The sequence below is a fragment of the Diabrotica undecimpunctata genome, chromosome 4, assembly GCF_040954645.1.
Source record: "Diabrotica undecimpunctata isolate CICGRU chromosome 4, icDiaUnde3, whole genome shotgun sequence".
Classification (NCBI taxonomy): domain Eukaryota; kingdom Metazoa; phylum Arthropoda; class Insecta; order Coleoptera; family Chrysomelidae; genus Diabrotica; species Diabrotica undecimpunctata.
Genome location: NC_092806.1, coordinates 161,118,428 through 161,141,511, shown reverse-complemented (window position 1 = coordinate 161,141,511; position 23,084 = coordinate 161,118,428). Strand labels below are relative to the sequence as shown.

At 34.5% G+C, this 23,084-nt stretch overlaps 1 protein-coding gene across 6 annotated transcripts in view; it reads left to right on the top strand.

Moving 5' to 3' along the window:
* sick (sickie) overlaps window positions 1–23,084 on the top strand; it is a 677,587-nt gene that overhangs the window by 190,092 nt on the left and 464,411 nt on the right. For all 6 annotated transcript variants that reach the window (XM_072530832.1, XM_072530834.1, XM_072530833.1 and 3 more), the window contains exon 3: window positions 22,528–22,645. In XM_072530832.1, the coding sequence (XP_072386933.1) occupies window positions 22,528–22,645 (118 nt within the window). The remainder of the gene's footprint in view (window positions 1–22,527; window positions 22,646–23,084) is intronic.

Here is a 23,084-nt window from a genome sequence, read left to right as displayed (position 1 = left end):
TTATGCCAATTTTGTTTCCCCCTCGATAACAAAATCGACGGGTCCAAGCGTTTTTTTTTAAAAGGAATCATCTGCCAGTAAATGCATCTGTTTCGTTTTCGGTGCGCCACCCTGTATAGTATAATATAAATATAACACTATTGTATCATCTGCTTACCGCAGGTTATTGAGCTTGACTTCATTTATTGAGATTCCTTCATCAATGTCTTTTAGAGCCTCTCAAAAATGTACTCCGAGTACAGATTGAATATCAATGGTGAAATTATGCACCCAGTCTCACTCCCCTTCAGATTTTGACCTGATTCAAATCCAGATTCAGATTTGATTCCAATACAGGTAAGCTACTATTTTTAGGTCTATTTCGTCGATCCCTGTCCTTGTCAGTCCTTCTACCATTTGTTCATGCCTGACTCTATCGAAAGCCTTCTTGGCAAAACATGACAGCTGACATATCTACGTTTCTGAAACAATACCTGCACGCTAAATAAAGCTTCCCTAGTACCAACGGCGTTCACGAATCCAAACTGATTGGGCTGATTTATACCTCGCATTTCCGGTAAATTCTTTTGTGGATGACTTTTAAAAACAGCTTCAGCAGATGGCTCATTAGGCTTATGTTCCTATAGTTTTCACAAACTTCTGCTCCTGGTTTTTTGGGCAATGGTACGAACTCCGATTTGAGCCACTCTACTGGTATTTTTCCTGCTTTGTTTATTTCATTAAATATTTCAGTTATTATTTTTATTTGTTCTGCATCTTATAGCTTTAGCAGTTCTGCAGGAATTTCATCAAGTACCGGTGCCTTTCCATCCTTCATTTGTCTGACGACTGCCGTTATTTCTTCTGGTAGGATTTCGTGATCTGAATTGTCTTCAATGTTGAGTTCCTGTATTGTTTTAAGGTCGTGGAAAAGTTTCTCCAAATATTCTTTCCATGCTTTCTTTTTATCTTGTTTGGTTATGGCAAGATTGCCTTCACCATCTGTTATTTTTCTGTTGTATTTTCAGAACTTTCCAGCTATTTCCTTCACCTTTCGATGGACATTGAAGTTATCATAATAGACTCTGATATTCCTCTGTTTCTTGACATTGTTCTGTTTTTTGTTTCTCCTTGGCTTCTCTTATCTTTCTTCTGACAATGGTATGTATTCTCTTATATTCTTGGAGATTTTTATTGATTTTTTTTCTCTGATCTATCAGTTCCAGTATTTCATCGGTCATCCACGATTTCCGTTTTTCTGTATCTTTCTTCGGGTGCTGTTCTTTTATTTCTCATTGTTAATTTCTTATTGTTCAAGCAACTATATATAAACCTTGAACATGTATCTTTTCTCAAGAGGACTACATAAACATGACATCCTTGCTGACATGTTAGTATTTTACTACTGTATGGCATTTTCTTGACGTCCCCCAAAGTATACATTTTAGGTTATTGGGGTATGTTCCGAAATGCCATGACTTAAATAAGTAAATATTCAACATATAGAAGTAAATTTAATTTTTGTAATTTATTTGAATACATTTTTATTTAAATTAAACTTGTCTTTTACTGAGTCTTGTGTCCAATATTGCTTCTCGTCACATCTATTGAGAGGTTCACAATATTACACGCCAAAGTTTATACCGCAAAGTATAATAGTACGAGAGAACTCGAAATAAATAAAGTTAGCGGTTGCTCAATATCCAAAACAATGAAAAAAATCAACGTACTGGAAGTAAACGGCACTACAAGAATAAAATATGGCTCTATATCCCTCTCGTTGTTTTTGTTTTTTAATCTATCCAACAAATACATTCTGAAACATATTTAAGTACATTATTATCGATGTAATGTAAATTAGTATGTATAAAGCTTTACATTCTTTTCTCGAAACAAGGTAACTGATACCGAGGCAACATCCCTTCATCGATTATTTTTTGTTTTGAAACAAAAAACCGTCGAAACGGCCTTCTCCGAGTGTTTCTTAGCTAGCAGCAGGTATCAGATTAAGAAGATATATGATTGCCTGGCAACTTTCCCCTCTCGCCCTTCGAGTCGTCCTGTTTTGCCCTAGAAAGTATAGATTTTCGGCTAAGACGCTAAAAGGGGGTCGAAGGGATATAAAGATGGTGTAAATAATGCACCTCACGTACCTCAGACCCCACGTAGCATTCGACTCAAATGGCGAAAGTTTGGAAAGCGGAGTTGCCAAAGTGAAAAAAATAAGATAAAGATAACTGAACAGAGTTAATTAGAGATAAATTAAAATGTCGTACAAGTCAAGTATTATTTGATAACTATGTGGCGTAACAAAAAAGTTGTGTGGTTTGTATAATTTCTTTTATATTGTTTATTTCTATTTCATCTGTGTTGTTTATACTGTTAACCTATTCTTTTCTAGCTGTAGCCTTAAAAATTTTAAAGTAGTATTTTTGTCTATCGATTTTTCAATTATTCGTCTTGTGATCTGAGGGGAGATATAGGAGAGATTTGACTGAGTTTTATTCACTGACTGGTAACTTTTGCTTGACCCAAATGTGGTCGCCCCTTTTGACTAAGGGCTCCGTATATTTAGCCCCTTTCATGACACTCTTTGATTCTTCTTCTTCTCGTGCCACTCCTGGCGGAGATTGGAAATCATCATGGCCACTGCGACTTTGTTAGCAGCGCGCCTAAAAAGTTCAATCGAACTACACCCGAACCATTCACGTAGATTACGAAGCCACGATATTTTTCTTCTTCCCACACTTCTTTTGCCCTGCATGATATTTCTTAAAAGTTCGTACTTTTCACCTCTCACAATGTGCCCCAAGTATTCCATCTTTCTAGTTTTTATCTCATTTAGAATTTCGCATCTTTTGTCTAAAGTTTGGAGTACTTGCGTGTTAGTGACGCGGTCCATCCATGATATTCTGAGAATGCGCCTATAGCACCACATCTCGAAAGCTTCGATGTTTTTTGTGGTCAACTGTTTTAGTGTCCAAGCCTCTACTCCATACAACAGGGTAGAAAAGACATAACACCGCAGCATTCGTATTCGTAACTTTATGTTGATATCACGATTGCAAAAGAGTTTGCGTATTCTATTAAAGACTGATCTAGCGATTTCTATTCTACATCTAATCTCTTTTGTTTGATCAGTACCTATCGTCTGTGATCCAAGCACCTAGATATTTATAACACTCTTTGATACAGTTATTTAACAATTGCTTTTAATAAACAATGGTTTGATATAAACAATGTAAGATCGCTTTATGATTTTAAATACTAAAGGTGAAAACCTTTAGTAAAATTTAACCTTTTGTAAAAAGTAAATTTTTAGTAAAAGTATATCACAATTTTATTGAAAAAGCATAGAAAATCCTTTAAAATGAGAGTTTGGTAAGTTATTTTTGTTAATTTGTTCCATAATTATTTCAAAAATAGCTTTAAATGTCGATTTTTTGAAAATTAGTAATAACTTTTCTAAAAATGCACAAACAACTTTAATTTCGCGTGATAATAAGGACATTGGCATCATAAAAAACCCTGTTGTTCATCTGCTAAACTTATCCTCTGATTTATTAGCACTCTGAAATTTTAGTTGTAAGGTTTAGCGTAGTATTTAATCTTCTTCTTAGCTATTCTTCCGGTATTTTTTTGTGTTTTATAATTTTGAAATTTATTAAGGAATATTATCCAGTGATGGAATATTTCCCAATAAAATAATAAACAATTCTTCGCAACATTACATCTACGGTAAGTAATTGCCTACCTTTTAGTTAAATAATTACTATTTATATAAAGATAAATCATAATCAAAAGATTTTAGATCTTTTAGATTTCTGCAGCCAGCTGCAGAAATTAAATTCCTGCAGCTGGCTCTATACCATGTATCACAAAAGACTTACTTACTTACTTACTAGCCAACGCCCACCCTTGGCATGTTAGCCATTTGGTGGCGCGCTGACCAGTATAGACGAGCTGTTTCTCGTAGGCGATCTTCATCCTCCTCGCGTGGGTCTGTTTTCAGGGCTGGGCACTCTGGAAGGTGAGCAGCATCCATCTGGGGCTGATCACATAGTGGACAGTTGTCATTTTCGCGGACGCCGATGCGATGTAGATGGGAGGCCAGGTAGTCATGCCCCGTAGTTGTTCTGAACACGGCTACACTAATGGGTCTCGGCAAGTTGCGAGGGATTGGTGACTCTATTAGGTGGGCCCAAGATTTTCCAGCACCGGCTTATATTTGCTGCTCTTTTATCTTCGCTTTGATTCCTCTTCTAATGGTGGACTTTGCTGATGTGTACGATTGGAAGCTAGGGGGCTGTGGAAGAGTAGTGCCTTCTTTTGCAAGTTCATCCGCCGCTTCATTTCCTTCAACACCGACATGACTAGGGATCCATTGTAGATTAATCAGCCACCCTTTTTCCATCAAGTTCGATAGTTGGACGCGGCAAGATATTGTTTTGGCACAGTCGGTGTATCGATTTGTCGACAGGGCGAGGATTGCGGCTTGGCAGTCGATGAAAAAGGCAACTTTTTGGGGGTGTTATAAATTCTCAAGATTTTTTGCAGCTTCGTGTATAGCAGCAATTTCGCCGTCGTAGTTGGTGAGAGGGGCACCCACAGCTATAGAGCCTTTGAAGAACGTTGAGACGTATCCTGCTCCTGTTCTTCCCGAGTCCGGCATCGAGGATCCATCGCAGTATATGTGGATCCACTCATGTGCTGGGTACTTGGTGTGTATCGTCTCTAGGGCGGCTTTCCTTAGGGCAATGTCTGACGATAAGTGCTTCGGGTCGTTATGGTTTTCAAGCAGTAATTCTGTGTTTGGTAGACAGCGGGCCAGTGTGGTTTGCGCTGGGAAGGGGGCGGCTTCCGACAGGACAATGTGGTATTTTTCCATGATTTGGTTTGCTACTGTAAGCGGAGTGGTTTGTGTTTTAAGACGTGAGGCTGCTTGTCTATATTCGTCCCATTTTTGTGGAAGTATTCATCTTTGCCTTTCCCAGAAGGGTTAACGCGTGTTGCTCTCTGCGGCATTGTATTGGTTCAATACCGGTCTGGGCTTCCATTGATGTAATCGGTGTTGATTTTGGAGCACCGGTGATGACGCGAAGGGCAGTGTTCTGGGCGACTTCAAGCTTGGAGGTGGTGTTTGTACTCGCAGTTATTGTAGCTTCACTCCCATATTCTAATATCGGCCGGACATAGGTTTTGTATGTTGCTACCAGGACATCTTGCGTGGCGCCCCACTTTGTTGCTGTGAGACGTTTGAGCAGTCGACATCTCTTTGTGGCTTTCTCTGCAATGTTGTCACTTTGAGGTTTCCACGTCATTTTCTTATCTATGTACACCCCCAAGTATTTTGTTACGTCCTGTCTTTCCAGATCAACTCCTTTATACGTCAGCTTGACAGCAGTCTGTTTTGTTGAAAGGCTAAGTACTTGATATACGGTTTTGGTTGTACTGACTGTTAGGCAGTTTTTATCCGCCCATTTTTCTAGATTTTTCAGAGTTTGGTTCATTACTCCCTCGAGCGCTCTCAGACTGCTACTTGATACCCATATTAGGAGGTCATCAGCATACAGGAGGGCTTCCACACCAGGTGTCTTTCTAATCATTTCGAGCACATCGTTTATCATTAAATTGAACAATTGACAGCTGATGACAGCTCCTTGTGGCAGCCCTTGTCTTTGCAGTCTGAATTTGGAACAGTGGTTGTGAAATTTGACTCTCTGATACCTTTCCCCGAGAAAGGATTTTATCCAATTGAATAGTTTGCCGTCAACTCCGGACTTCGCTATTTTGTGTAACAGCAAACCTCTCCATACTGTGTCGTATGCAGCTTTGAGGTCTACTAGCACTGCTACTGTTGACATCTTACGGTGGAAAGCATCCTTGACTTTTTGGGCAAAATCGACTACATGGTCCATGGTGTTCCTGTGTTTCCTGAAGCCAGCTTGAGCGTCGTCAATCAGTTCAAGATGGGTTAAGGCTCGGTTTAGTCTGCCCAGAACCATTTTTTCGGCTACTTTGCATAAGGAGCTTGTGAGGGATATTGGCCGGTAGCTATCACGTATCATGTATCACAAAAGAGGTTTAATTCTTTGTAAGTAGGTATATTTAAAAAACCCTTAGAAGGGCTAGATTAAAATAACAAACGTTTTCGGAATAATAATTCCATCATCAGGTTAAAGCCTGAGCCACCAAAATATTAGGGTAAAACCCTTTACATAAGTTAAAGTTGCCAAAAAATGTACATAATATTGTTAAAAGTGAAGGATGTTTAAGATTATATTAGATTTAACTTCAGGCAACATATTTATAACCATGTCTCACGTGAGTATCAGCGTCCGGAGGGTAGACCTCTTCAAACGGACTTCAGCTGTCAACTCTAGTTGCTAGTTGCTAGTAGTATAATCTTAAACATCCTTCACTTTTAACAACAATATGGACATTTTTTGGCAACTTTAACTTACGTAAAGGATTTTACCCTAATATTTTGGTGGCTGAGGCATGTTAACCTGCTTTTAACCTGATGATGGAATTATTATTCCGAAAACGTTTGTTATTTTAATGTAGCCCTTCTAAGGGTTTTTTAAATATACCTACTTACAAAGAATTAAACCTCATTTTAGATCTATTATGTGACGAAACCAATACAGCAGGGGTCTATATAAACCTTGGGTACGTATCTGTATGATTTAGTTCCTGCTATTAGAGTGGATACGTTAGTAGATTCGTCTAAACTGTTCAGAAAGCTTAAAAGTTAGTAGTAGTTAATAGGTATTTAAAAACATTTTTCAAAGAATGATTAGTTCTACATTATATTGTGTCTCCCTGTCTAAAAAGTCAAAGTCAAATATATGATCGTAACTAGTTTTTTTAACACTCTGTTCATCCTCAACTATTAGGATGATACGATTTTAATAAACGACTTAGATATAACATTGAGAAGCATTATTTGGTGACAGTTTTTCAGATGTAAAAAACTTATGGACACTTGAGTATTACAAATACGCCGAAATCTTCAGCACCTGTAATTTCCCACGAGATCGACAACACCGTGACTTCTTATTTGGCATATCAGCGTTGGGGAGAAAAGTGCAAAAGGACCAACCTGCATAGGGACCCGAAACGACGCTGCGGCTTCTCGCGCCCTTTTCCTTCTGTGACGTGTGTCTTTTGATGTCAGAGGTTTTCCGACACCGTAAATATTTCATGTGTGTTTCCCGACACGTCACGGGGATAAGAAAATTTACCATTTTTCCACGTCGGTCTTAAGTAAGGACGATTTGTAATCATTGGCTTTGAAATAAGAATGATGTTGTGTTTGGCGCAGCCAGAAATGTTAAAATGTTTTTTTCTACACTATGTATTTAAGATATCATTTATTGATAAAAAATTAATTAAAATCCTTTGTAAAAGGTATATATTTAAAAACCCAAACGGGCTGTGTTAGACAGAAAGTTTTCGGAATACATCATTCCATCATTGGTGTCCTAGAAAATATGTAACCACTTAATTAAAAAGAACATGAAGTTTAAATTTTGACCAAGGTTAAAGAAAAGTGTGGTTAATACTTACTAGGAGTACATGAATGTAGCCACTAAATTTATGGGTAAAAACCCGTTAACAAATAATTAGTTACATTTGTTCGACATTATATCTTATAAATACTTAAGATGTTAAAGTTACCGTTGGATTAGGTAACATGGCGACATATGACTCCACGTTGAAGTTGCAAGTCCTGAGACGGTGTGTCTACGAGGACTTTATGAAAGCAACTTATTGAAATGACAATGTTGACAAGTTAGGACGGAAGTCGTAACAGAGTAGTCAATATAACTGTATGTGTCTACTTAAGACAAAAGCCAACGTTATTTAAAATTGTTAGAGTAAAAAATTTTAATTAATATAACAGTATCAACCATCAATGTTGTTATTTTAAAATTATGTATATGAGATGAAATGTGGAGAAAAGATTGTGTGGTTATGGTTAGGCAACCAACTATACATGTGTGTGGTAGTGGAGTGAAATAGAGATTTTAATATAAGGCCCTTTATGTTTCTTCAACATTTCTTCTTCTTCTTCTTCCTATATGGATATGAAGGTCTTAAGGTGTTCGTAAAACTATTATATGAAATAAACAGAATTTGATGGTTGGATCATGGTTTTGTAGTATGTTGTATGTGTAGTACTCAACTTATAACTTGAGAAAGGACCTATCTGTCATAAAGCAACACTAGGTACATGAGAAATGTAAAGAGGTAAGTTATAAGATGGATGATTTGCAGGTGTATATAAACCTTAATTATGAAAATGAAATGGTTTTTGGGTGGCTCTGTTGAAATTAAGTGAAAAAAAAGAAGAAGATTATAGTGTTTTTGAAAAAATGTGAGATACGGAAAGAATGCAGAAGGCTGAGATCCCCAGAGAACCTCAACCAAACCCTAAGGGGGGTTGTGTGAAAGAGTGACATGAGGACTGAGAGGTTTGTTTGAAAGAGATGAAGAATAGTCTAAGGTTTGGAGGTGCCGACAAGAAGCATGGACAACAATAGGTATAGTGGGTCGGACTAGAAGTTTGGGTTTAATAGAGAGAGACAAGGACTGATTGAGAGTGTGATGTGTTGACAGAAAAGTTTTTGGAGTGGACTAAAGAAGATGAGTATTGGGCGAACGAATAGTGATGAATGTAGATTTTTTGTAAAAGTGAGTTGGGGATGAAGGTTATGAAAATACGAAAAAACGAACACCTTAAGATCTTCATATCCATTAAGAACTAAAAACAAATCCCACAACTTAATTACCAGTAAAGCTGACACCATAATTTTTGTTTACTTAATTTTAACAGAGCCAACCCACAACCATTCCATTTTCACATTTCAGATAATTATACATCTGCAACTCATTCAACTTGTAACTTATCCTTTTATATTTCCCATGTACCTAGTGTTGCTTATGACAGATAGGGCCTTTCTTAAGTTATAAGTTGAGCACTATTCTATTAACATATTACAAAACCATGTCCCAACCATCAAATTTTATTCATTTCACATAATAGTTAATAAAATAAAATGTCCACACCACTTAGTCTGTTAACACCCTATCAGATATTTAATTTCATGTACTTATAACTTAATAAGTTTTACATTCACCAGGTACCAAATGTTGTTTTTTGACATACAGGGCCTTCTATAATCAAGTTATAAGTTAAATTTCACATGACCATTACACTACAAAAGTTTTATTCCATTCACGCAAGTACACTTTCATATTTTAAATACATTCATTCTTATTCCACCAATATCAACAAAATTTCAATAACTCATCCTTCTACATGTGTCTAGTTTCTATTTTCCAGGTACCAAATGTTGAAGACAGAGAAAGCTTTTAAAAATGTGGTCGCCAACCTCCGTTAATGGGGACGGCATAGGAAGAAGAAGAAGAAGAAATGTTGAAGAAACATAAAGGGCCTTATATTAAAATCTCTATTTCACTCCACTACCACACACATGTATAGTTGGTTGCCTAACCATAACCACACAATCTTTTCTCCACATTTCATCTCATATACATAATTTTAAAATAACAACATTGATGGTTGATACTGTTATATTAATTAAAATTTTTTACTCTAACAATTTTAAATAACGTTGGCTTTTGTCTTAAGTAGACACATACAGTTATATTGACTACTCTGTTACGACTTCCGTCCTAACTTGTCAACATTGTCATTTCAATCAGTTGCTTCCATAAAGTCCTCGTAGACACACCGTCTCAGGACTTCAACTTCAACGTGGAGTCATATGTCGCCATGTTACCTAATCCAACGGTAACTTTAACATCTTAAGTATTTATAAGATATAATGTCGAACTAATGTAACTAATTATTTGTTAACGGGTTTTTACCCATATATTTAGTGGCTACATTCATGTACTCCTAGTAAGTATTAACCACACTTTTCTTTAACCTTTGTCAATTTAAATTTCATGTTCTTTTTAATTAAGTGGTTACATATTTTCTAGGACACCGATGATGGAATGATGTATTCCGAAAACGTTCTGTCTAACACAGCCCGTTTGGGTTTTTAAATATATAAGTACCTTTTACAAAGGATTCAGCCAAATACAGGAACGTAGATTCCTTGTGGATTTATTGATAACTCTATTTCAATTATGTTAGTTGGTTCTTAATGTTAATGTTATTAATTATTATAAAAAAATAAACAGTGAATTTTTTTAATTAAATGGTCTCAACTACAACAAGGGTTTTTTATATTACAATCTAGCTTTTTCAGACCAATTAACAACTTTAACTGAGCCTAATATGTAGATATGACTACAACTTCTTCTTCTTTCGGTATACTGTCCGATTATCGAACGTTGGTGATCACATTGGCAATAATAACTGTGTACGATTTTTTCAGCTGTTTTTTACATAACGCAGATTCTGATTACGCATTCAGAGATGTTATTATTACTCCATCAAATTACTACCCTATTATTTTGAAAACTTTTTTATATGAGATTGATTTATCTCTCTGTAGTGTTTCTATGTAGTGTAATTTGAATAATATTTCATTTTATTATAGTAATCATTTCTATTATAACACATATTTATATACAAACAGGTAAAATATATAACATTGTGTGTATAGAAAGATAGGGACATATTTTATTATAGAATAGAAATTCCCTGGTGAAATTTCAGTTCCCGTTTGCACAGAGGCGGAATATCAGCAAAATGAGAAAAAAGTCTTTGAATTGTATGATGACTGCGAAAAATGTCTCGAATAAAACGGCTTGAAGATTTAATTTAATAAAAATTTGACTGTTATTTCTGATGATCCTCCATCAATTTTCTTCTTAATTCTCTTCATACGTATACTTAAAATATTTTAATTTACCTTTTATCGTAAATGCCTTTCTAGAGACTCACCAAGTTAACTGTTAACGGAATTTACATAGACGACAACAAGAAATGCAAAACAAGTCGAAATTAAAAAAAAAATAATAATAAGCGAATGGATCTTCATAAACTATAATCTACCAAAAAAAGGAATAGAGATGTGAATCGAATTAGATATTCAAGCAGGAAAATAAAAAAGGTGATAGAGAAGAAGAAAAGAGAATAATCGTCAAAATAAGATTTGGACTATTAAAAACAGTCAGCAACAATATTCCTTGTAAAGGTACAAATTACAAATTTTAATGCTGCAAGAAACAAAACAAAAGAAAGTACAAATTAAAAAACATTGATAATTCTACAGTTCTTCTTCTTCTTTTGGCATCATAACCCTGGATGGGTCTTTGCCTGTCTGGCTATGTCCTTCCATTCAGATCTCTCTTGTGCCCTTCTTCTCCATTGTCTTATGTTCATTGTTTTCAGGTCGTCTTCCACGTCATCCAACCATCTCGTTCTGGGCCTTCCTTTTTTTCGCCTTCCTATGGGCTTCCAATGTAACATTTTCTTTGTTGTTTTTGCATCGTTTTGTCTCTGCACATGTCCCAGCCATGACAGTCTTTGACTTTTCACAAATCTTACAATGTCATAACCTTCATTTAACTCATTAACCTCGTCGTTTCTCCTGATTCTCCATGTGCCATCTTCCTCTTGTACCGGGCCATATACTTTCCTGAGTATTTTTCTCTCGAATGTCCTGAGTTGGGCTTCATCTTTTTTCGTCATTACCCAAGTTTCACATCCATAGGTTACTACGGGTCTAATCAGTGTTCTGTAGATAGTCATTTTGGTTATTTTGTCTAATAATTTCGATGTCATCAATCTTTTATTAGCATAGTATGTACGATTCCCGCTGGAAATACGTGCATTAATTTCGCTACTTACGGAGTTCTTCTGATTGATTTCTGTGCCGAGATATGTAAAGGCATCCACTCGTTCGATAGTATAGTTGTCTATTGTGATATTATTTTCATTGTCAGTTATTCTTTTAACTGTCATATACTTCGTTTTTGCTTCGTTTATTTTGAGACCTCTTTTTCTTGCTTCAGGATCAATTTGTTTGAACACTTCCATTAGTCGTGGCTTATTCCTACTAATGATGGCTACATCGTCTGCATATGCAGTAGGTTGAATAGCATGGTTGATAGGGCATCTCCCTGTCTTACTCCCATGTTGATGTTAAATAGGGGAGTCAGTTCTCCATCTACTCTGACTGCGGATTTTGAACCCTGCATCGTCATTTTTATGAGGCTGATGTATTTCTTAGATATACCTAGATTACAAAGGTCTTCCAGCATTCTGTCTCTATTCACACTATCAAAAGCTTGTTTAAAGTCTATATACATATTATATAGGTCTATGTCGTATTCATAAGCTTTTTCTGGTATCGTTCTTAGTATAAATATGTTATCTGTAGTGGCTCTATTTGGTCTGAATCCATTTCTTAAGGTTAATTCTACAGTTGGTCTAGAGAAATAAGATTTTGTCGTGACACGGATCCGGCCAGGCCAACGACAGTTATTTTGATCAGTATGGACCTCTATAACAACAACTTACATGTTTCCTGCAGTCCATTTTTTGGACTTAATTAGTTATTAACAAATTAAAGTTAAAAACTGTAAATTTTCGCTTTTTTCATGTATCAACAAAAGGTAGTGCACTTCAAACAAATTTGAAATATATAAAATAAATAAGTCATATAAAAACCTTTAAGATGGCATTTTTTTAAACGTATCTATATTCGTTGCTTATAATATAATAGATAATTTTAAAATCAGAAATAATTAAAGATAGATAATTAAAGTCAGAAATATTGTTTTTTTATAAATGTTAATAACTTTTTAATGAACTTCGTATTACATAAAATGTTGCTCAATGTTGGTCTTATGGTGCTCAAAATATGGTCAAAATTTCCAATCGATCGGTCAAATAGTTTAAAAGTTATTTTATTTGTTTATCCCAAATTAAATTTTTTGCAACAATATAAGTCAGAGATATAAAGTCAATAATAAAGTGACAGTTATTCTATTGACAGCGTGTGAAAAAAAAAGGTCTTCTTCTTCTTCTTCGCGCGATTAGGATTACTCCTGTTTGTCTGCCTCTTATTCTGTTTCAGTCGTTGACTGTACGTTATCTTTTCACCTTTTTGGCGACCTTCCAACGGGTCTTCTGCTATACGGCTTGTTGTTTTTACAGATGTTCGCTTATCTATCTGGTCCCATTCGGTTTACATGTTCGTTCCAGTTTTTTTCTTGTTTTTATCCACCTGTTAATATTTTGAATTTTGCATTGTTCGCGTATGCTTCTGTTGGTTTGTCTGTCTCTTAATGATATGCCCGCTATTGATCTTAATACTTTCATTTCGATATTGTTGATTTGTTGTTTCGTCTTTCTTGTATCGGTCCTTGTCTCCGCTGTATATGTTAGGATTGGTCTTATTGTTGTATTGTATACTTTCATTTTGCATTCCGTGGTCAGATATTTGTTTCTCAATATGGTTTCTCGGAGGCAACCACTTACTCTTGCCGCTTTTGATGCTTGCCTTGTGGTCTCTGTTCTTATATCCCTGTCACTAGTGATCTCTACTGCTAGGTAATTGAATTTTATTACTTGTTCTACAATTTAGCCGTCTATTTCTAGTTTGCATCTACGCGGCTCTTTACTGATCAGTATACATTTAGTATTTTCTACTGATATTCTCATATTAAGTTTGTTTGCTGTGATATTAAAGGTGTGGAGCTGCCTTTGTAGGTAATCTTCGTTATCAGCAATTAGTACTGCATTATAATTCTGGTCTTGTTGTTCGTATTAATTTCATTAATTGTCCTTATTATCTGATGGTCCATTTGTTCAGCTTGTAATAAATTTAAGATGTCATTTCGCTTCACCCTATCAAAAGCACTTTTTAAATCTACAAAGCACATGTATGCTGGTTTTCCATATTCAATAGACTTCTCTATTATCTACAAAGCACGTGGTGTTCGTGTGTCTGATATTTGTCTGATAATAAAAATTGCGTCTATTGTGCTGCGGTTCTTCCGGAAGCCTTGTTGTTCATCTGCCATGTTCGCTTTTTCCTTGATTTTATCTTTTATGACTGCCGTTAACAATTTTAATGTACTATTCATCAGACTAATGCCTCTATAATTTTCAAGATTTCTCGAGTCCTTAAGAGTACTTTTAAGTATTGGTAGCAGGAGACTTTCCTTCCCTTCCGCTGGTACTCCTCCGGTATGTATTATATCGACGAATAATTTTAGGAGCCATTTGCGTAGTGTTTTCCTCCATATTTTAGCAGTTCATTGTTTATCTTATCAGGACCAGGTGCTTTTCTGATTTTTAATTTTTTTATTCGTTCTTGTAGCTCTTCTCGTGATATTAGTACCCTATCGTGAGTTTCGTTAATGATTCTTTCTCTGTTCTCTTCTTCTCTCTCTCCATATAATTTCGTGAAATGCTCAGTCCATTGTTCCTCCGTAATGTTATCTATGCGTACAAATTCATGCATTTCTGTTTTTTGTCTCCTTAACATCTTCCACACCTTTTTCTGGGATCTATAGAGGTCGTATTCCATATCTTTGGTAAATTTCTCCCAGTGTTCCAATTTGATGTTATCTATTTCTTGGTTTACTCTATTCCTGATTCTCACGTAGTCTTCTCGTGCCTCCAGTGTCTTCACTTCTTTGTATGTTAGGAAAGCTTGTTTCTTTTCATTTGCTAGTGCTTTCACCCTTTCGTCGTACCATGGTGTTTTGTATTCCCGTTTATTTCTGTTAACTTTTCTTATACCTAAAGCTTCTTCCGCTGCTTGTAGGATACATTTTTTAATAATTTTCCAGATTTCTTCTATATTCTTTTTAGTCTCTAGGTTATGGCTGTTTAGCTTTTCTGTTAGTCTGTTTCTATACAAGTTTTGTGTCCCTTCTTCTTCTAAGCTTTCTATGTTTAACTTTTCTTTTACTTTTGTATTTCGCTTGCTTTGTACGGTGATTGTGGTGAAGATAAAGGTTAGTTCTATAAATATTAAACATTATTAAAAATAAATGCTAAAAACGAGTTTAAATATATAAACATGTCGATTTTTCGCTCATAACCAATTAGGATAACTGTTTAACTATTTTCTGCAGGAAAAATATTTCTTCATATTTGGAAAGCCTGCATGTTTTCATAAATTAAAAAAAAAGAAAAATTTGTTCTAGGAAAATTTAGGACGAAGTTAGTCTCTTTTTTTAATTCACAGCTGCTTTTTTCATAACAATTAAGATATCTAGTTAGCGTCATTTAAAAGAACATACTTTGAAGTTTAAATGTGCCAATTTCGAAAAAGATTGATTATCAACTTGTTTTTGTTTGTATCTCAAATTATGTTAAACTATTTTCCCGAATCAAATATTCAATTCATTAAATACCTCTCTAGTTACTGATACCGGTCCTGAATAGCTTATTGGATGTTTGTCTGCCAAAATCCAGTTTGTTTTTGATGCGCTTGGTTTAATGCGATACCCAAAAGCCCACAGGATATTTATTTTCAATGTTATTGTGGGCACAATAAATTAAAATGCAATTAATATTAAATTATTATAAATTTGAACGACACACTAAACTATGATGACGCTAATGTTAGATAAAAAGCGATAGACAGTTACGAGGACTTTATCTATGTGAATTTCAAAACTGTATATTCACATTATGCTGTCAAAAATAATTCAATTTGATATTTACCAAATCATTATATCAGAAGGGCATCCATTAATGAATGGTGCTGCTATATCTCATACGAAAAGGTGATTTTACTCTGTATTTTGAGTTTTGGTATCTAAGAACTATGTTTCCTGATTCGTGTAATCTTTTTATTTTTTATAAAGCAACACAAACATTATTTTTAATTTAAAGATTACCTAAATATTTAGATTTTGTAACTGTAACTGCTGAAAAGCCAAATTCACATAGGTAGGAACTGAGAAATGTATCAATGATCGAAGTGCCATCAATACTGCGCCAAAAATAAATCAAAGATATGGATTGGGTACTTAAATTTTTAAGACAAATCTGTATAAACGTCAATGAGGTATTTAGGTTTTCCGTTTGTGAAATAATTCTAATTCCAAATTGGATAAGAACTGACAAACACACTTTTAAGTTCATGTTTAAATATCAAGCCATTATAATTTAAGCTAAGCTGAAATAGAATTGGGCAGGTCACATAGCGAGACTGAAAGACACACGATGGGCCAGAAGACTAATTGACTGGCGCCCACGAGAAGACAAACGCAGCAGAGGACGACCACCAACACGTTGGATGGACGAATATCCAAGAAATGGCAACAAGAAGCACAGAACCGTGAAAAATGGCGAAAAATGGGAGAGACCTATGTCCAGCAGTGGACAGAAGAGGTTGCATGGTAATGATGATGATGATAATTTAAGCCACTGGTTCAATGAAGAAAAAATCAATTAATCACGGTTTACCAAGTTGTTCTTTTATAGTAGAAGCTTTTTTTAATCCTTTAACCTCATTGAAGAGTTGAAAATGTTTGAATTATTACCTTAGCTTTTCAAAGTGTTTAACTTTTCAAAGAGGTGATTTAAACTGTTTACTTATTTAAAAGCTCTTTATCGTTGAACATACCAGCAAAAACATGATTTTTTCCGACCAAATGTGACATTAACTTATTTCTGAGGTTATTCACTCTAATCAAAAAATTGCCCAGATAACTATCGAATATTGCTGTAAAACAAAAGAGGTAAAGGTTCACTCTAAGCACCTATATCACTACACAGTTTGCAAGAAATCCAGCTTTGTAGTGTCTGTAATTACTGTTTAAATGGGAATAAGCCACAATTAAAGGTTAAAGTACGTTTATTGAGTTTCAATTTCCACTTCGGAAATTTGTAACGATATATTTTGCCTACCATAGGGGTATTACTATTAGGGGTAGAAAATGGGGGATAGAAATTCTTGGGGCGAAGATAGGGTAAGCAAAATAAACGCGCCACTTGTCGCGTTTATTTTGCTTACCTGGCGCATAGTGCGCCACTTGAGGTGCCTAATTATACCTATTACAACCAGCTAGTTGTAACTGGAGATATAATTATTAAACACAAAAAACATATCTTTTTCAAATAAAACTCAATAAGGGTTAGTTAAAAAAAATAAACAAATGTTAAGAAACAAAATTTAATATTTATTTTTGTGTCTCCACAAACAGTTACAAAACATAGAGAACACAAGAATGCTCAAAAAAAGACAATACAAAATATTATAACAATAGCTGCAAAATACAAAAATACAAAAAAGACTTACATGTGTCATCTGTTTACAATTTAAAGGAGTTGGAGATACTACAAAAACTTACAAAATTTAAATGTAAGCTAACCTTTCTTTTAAAGAAAACAAAACAAATCAAAAATGCTAAAACGGGCTATCATAAATTAACATTAAATTTAAAACAAAACTGAACAAATACAATGACAGCTAAAAACAAACCATAAAATTTACTACTTTAAATATTACAAATCCTTTTAAATTTTAATGAATTATTAAATTGTTAAAAATGCAATTATTAAAAAAATGTCTGTCTTTACTTTAAATTGGACACAAAAAAAAGTTACCTGAGTTTCACAATAACACGAAAACAAGTTCCTGAGGTTGGAAACTGGAGTTGAATCCTGGATACGAACACACGAACAAAAGGGGCTGGATCTCACACTGCAAATTGGATCGACCATTTGAGGCCGAAGCCGGCACTGAGCACAAAACTTATGACTCTGCCTCTTAAACAACCGGAACAGGTAGAATTAGACGATTAACTGTTACTAAAATTGATTTCCATTACGTAAGACGAAGATTTCTCTGAAAAGGGACAAAAACAGAAAACTACAAATTCAATTTGAATTTGGACATGACGCTGGAGATCACCGCTCTTCATCGCGGCTCCAACGAAATTGACGAAATTATTTTAAAAAATTGATGGCATAAACTAGAATAAGCAAAACGCTAAAATAAACAAAACACAACGAAAATTAAGAGGTAGATAAATTTGAAAACGCAATATCGGGCGGTTTGAACAAAGAAATATCGAAGAATTTGCGCCTGTGACATAAATAAACAATAAAATGATTCATTATCGACGGCGGCGACCTAAAAAGAACGAAAGATTATATTGGTTATAAATTGAAGGATACGAACTAAGAAACAATGAAAAAATTCTTCGTTATTATAATGCATATATATAAGAGGATTTCAATTAACACATATACGAGGGGATTCCAATAAATTTCAAATGCTACAAATTGTTCTCAAAATACAAACATTAGTAAATTATTAATTTACTTATTCGGTACTTTATTTGGCAAATAAGTTTATTCATGTCAGTTAGTAGTTCAGATTGCTTTCCTAGGTGGCGTAGTTATGCTACCGGACAAACAATGTAACTTGTCGTCCTAATCTCTTATATAGATACATATATATATACATATATATATATATATATATATATATATATATATATATATATATATATATATATATATATATATATATATATATATATATACCCGGTATTTAGGCGTTCGACGCCCTTCCGGTAGGGATCTATGGAGCAGTATCACCTAGCCGCAAGCCCTTATCTCTTGCCGTACTGCTCCACCATAGGCCGATCAGATACCAGCATATTCTAGACTAAGCCGCAGATTCATTTTAGAATTTTAAACTGCTGCGTTAGCCTTTTTGTTTTCTGCACACCGAGCCCGGGGATTGAACTGACATCTCTCGCATTGAAGCGAAGGAGAAGCCAGCCGCCCAGCCCGCTTGGCTAATCCGATCGACATATAGATACATTAATATATTTTTTTTAATATGATATATCGATTGTCTCAATCTTATGTCTAGTTTTTTGTTACTATCTAAGGAATCTTCTATTTATGGGCGTTCTTACTGTTACTGAATATAGTGCTATTTGGTGACCTATTTTTTATTAACCAACAGACACAACTACGGATTCCCATTCATTCCAAACGTATCCAATCTATAATTCCCATCCCTAAATACACGCTGACCCAACTAATTTCCAATCGACATCTCGTTTAATTGCCCTGACGTCGTACCCTACATTGAGATCTGAATGTAAAACGGAGTAATGAAAAGCGCCCCTTCCATGGAAATAGAGAAAATCACCTAATTTCCCTCTCGGTCGGCTACAACAGAGGTTTTGAAATGTAGCGTAATGACAAAGTCCCGGATTACAATAGCTATTTGCGCGAGTATATCCTGCAAGAATCCCGCGATTTCCTGAAAAGCGTCAGGACAAGAACCGTGAAAGGTCTCCGAAACGCATCTCAAGCATGTAATAACGGCTTTGATGCGTATATATTCGAATTTTATGAGGATAAATTAGAAGCAGAGAGGATATTTCTCGGGACAGATGTATGGTATAAAATAATTTTAAATGGGATTGAACGTGCGTTGAAGGTGGTGTAAATTTTTGATGTTACAGTAAAAAAGATAGCAGCTTTTTATTATATATATATAAAAGCAGCAGAAATGTTTGTTTTTTAGTCATACTTTAGGAAATTTTTTTTTCTGCGCTCAATGTTTGTCTATGTAGATATTTGGTAAATATATAATAAGTAAAACAAAATTTAACAAAATACCATCAGATGCTTAACATATAGATAGTTGACAAATCCCTTTCAAAGAAGATCACCTTCTCTACCTCTTGCATTTCTCAATCTATGACAGTATTTATTCTATGGAGAAGGAATTCCGTTTTTCGGTTATAACGATGACATATTTTACTAGTACAAACCTATCATAGAAATTTTTCATTTCAATTATGTTGCTACTGGCATTTTTTGAAGAACGATTAATGAAAACTTAGAAATAAGTACATATTCTAAAGTAATAGCATATCTTAAACAAAAATCGGTTGGGTACAAACCTAAAAAAACTAATATATTTTCAAGGAAGGTAATGAATATTGAATATGAATGAATATAATATTATTGAACACTCAAGACGACAAATATGTAATGTTTATGATAAAATTTTTAAATATATAATTTGTTTGTTATAGTTTATTTTTATGAACGAGAGAGTAATTAGCATAATTTTAACTGGTAGCTCCGACCACTCCATGGGCGTGCTCAAGATTAATTGAAAAATTACTTTGAATAATTGTAAAAAATAAATGAATTATTTCAGTGTTATAAAGTGTTATGTGTATGTAAACAAAAGTGACCTCTTTTATCACACACTATATTAGAACTGACTGGCCTACATTAAAAATGGTTTTAAAAAATTCACATTTTTTTTAATTTTTAAACATTACAAAAGAGAAAAAGAGTTTTTAAAACCGTCTAAATAGATGAATAAAAATATTAATATAAAACTTACAGCTACTTGTTACAAATCCAAATCAGATTCAGAAGATGAACTTTCAGAACCAAGATTTATAATAACTGGCTCGATCATTTTATCAGTAATATTGTCCAGCTTCCACATTTTTTCCTCTTCTTTAATAGTGTGATTTACTGCCTTTTCCCAGTTTTCAGGTTTTACATTAGTTACGGTCTCCAAAAACAACTGTTTAACATCATGAATTTTAAAAGTGGTATTTTTTCTTGAAACTTCACTCTTTATCTGTGCCCATACCAGTTCAATCGGGTTTAATTCACAATGATATGGTGGGGATCTAAGTACTGTCATTCCACGATTTTTGGCAATTTCATCAATTTCGTATCTTTTAAATTTTTCTTTATGAAGGGCACATAAAGGACCCGGATCTATAAGAAAGTTCCTTTCTTATAGATCCGGGATGGTACGTAATATTTTTTGAACTCAGCCAATTCTGCAAGTCTTTTTTTAACCACTTGGTTGTGGGCAGTCCTTCTATAAGTCTGGAGTGATAACTTGCATTATCCATTACTATTACACAGTTCTTAGGAAGAAGATCTATCATTTGTTCGAACCATTCTTGAAAGACATCAGCGTTCATGTCTTCATGGTAGTCACCGGTACGAGTTGATTCAAAAGTTAATAAACCACCTTCAACAAAACCGTCTGAACTGCCAATGTGTACTATTATCAGCCTGCGTCCCTTTCCTGATGGTGGGTTTAAACCAGTAGATAAGTTATTTACAAAAGCGTGCCTTTGACTTGTAACAGTTTCATCCTGCCAAAATTTATTTGGTGTATGACCCTCGTTGATCCATGTTTCATCAAGATAAAATATTTTTCTTTTTTGGTTTCTCATTTCCTTTATGGTTCTTAGAAAATGTCTTCTCCATATGACAATATCGCTTCTTTCTAATAAAATACACTTTCTGGGATTCTTTTTCCAGCGGAAGCCTATTTCTTTTAAAAGTTTCCATAACGTACTTCGACTCATTTCTGGGTAATCCTTATCATCTCGAACTGAGACAAGAACTTTATCCAATGTTGGAAATTCTTGTCTAAAGAAGAATTCATGCACTTTCCGTCGAAGTCCTTCTTTAAAATGATATTCTATTTGAAATTTTGGTTTCCCTGGAGCATTACGTGGCATTTGAAAACTACCACATTTCTCTTCTTTAATAACTCTGTAAATCGTAGATTTCCCAACACCAAGTGTACTGCTAACTAACTCAACGGTCTCATCAACACTTTCACATAAACGTTTGTCTGTAAATGATTTAAAACAATTAAATATTAATGTTTTTTCATTAACTGTTAAAGGACCAATTTTTCGGCATTTACACGGCACTTCCAAATTTTCCATAACACTAGTATACACAATAAACTGCACCTTGCAACTGAAGTACCTACTTTTAGTGAACTGTTAAGAATTTTGAATACGCCACTTGGACCTTCCTACAAAATGGAAAAACCCACTATCACATTTTCTGTGGAATAAGTTTAGAAGGTAATTATCTAGTCAATTACTGTCGTAGATTCCTGGAATTAAAGAATTAAATGTTTGATTGTTGAAACCCTTACTTCGTGGAATGCACTCATTTCAGATAAAATAAAACGTTTTATTTTATCTAAAGAATTAAACTTTATTTTGCAAATAGGTAGGTACTTATTAAACTTTTATTGGTTATATATAACCAATAAAATAAACATCTTACATTTCTTGCAAATTCATTAGTACCTGTTAACCTCCATCACTCCGACACTGGCAACCTTATTTAGGGATTAGTAACCCTCACAACTATTGTATTCTATTCTGCTCCAACCTTTATACCTGGTGGTCATAGTCAATTTAAAATTGTTTTTCTATATACTTCTGTAAACTTGTTGACAAATATCTGTTTTTCATTGAGTCACCCGTATCAACAGTTTAGGGATTTGCATACATAATTTATTGTTTTATTACTCTCTCATACATAAAAATACACTATAGTTACTTTTAAAGAATACACACAAAATGTAAATTGATGACATTGAAAATAAGGACTACTCATCACAATCCTTGATTTAAAAACGCATACAACTCGGCATTGTATGTTTTTATCAAAGTATGAAATTATAAAGAACAAAGCATTTTTTACACAACATATTATCTTCTTTGTAAATGTATTTCTTCAAATTATGATAAATATTTTTGTTACAGATCTATACAGACTGGGCCAACCACTATCTGGAAAAAGGCAAGAGCAAGAAAAGAGTTAGCGCTTTAGCAACGGATTGCAGTGATGGTGTTCTTTTGGCGGAGGTCATCGAGTCAGTCAGTAAGTACCACCTGTATTTAGAATATAACATTTCAACTATATTCTAAAAGCACAAATATCTGATACAGCTGGACTCTTGTTATATAGAAACAGTTCTCCATTGAGTATGAACTGAGTATTTCTAATGATCTCTCCTAATATGCTGTGTATTCGACTATCTATTGCTCGGATGAGCATCTTGAAAACGATAATCATCAGACTTATTGTTCGGTAATCACTACATTTAGTTGCACGGTGTTTGAACACTCATTCTGAAGGAAAACTTATTTGTGTATGGAAGGAATGGATTATTTTTTTAAAAAAGCTCCCGTGCCGCATAGCACGCTTCACATAATCACTTCCATCTAACCATATTCCCACACAACAATGTCGTGAATCCCATTAAAACTTTAATCTAAACTTCAAACGCTTCCAACAGCAAAAAAACAACGCGTCGACC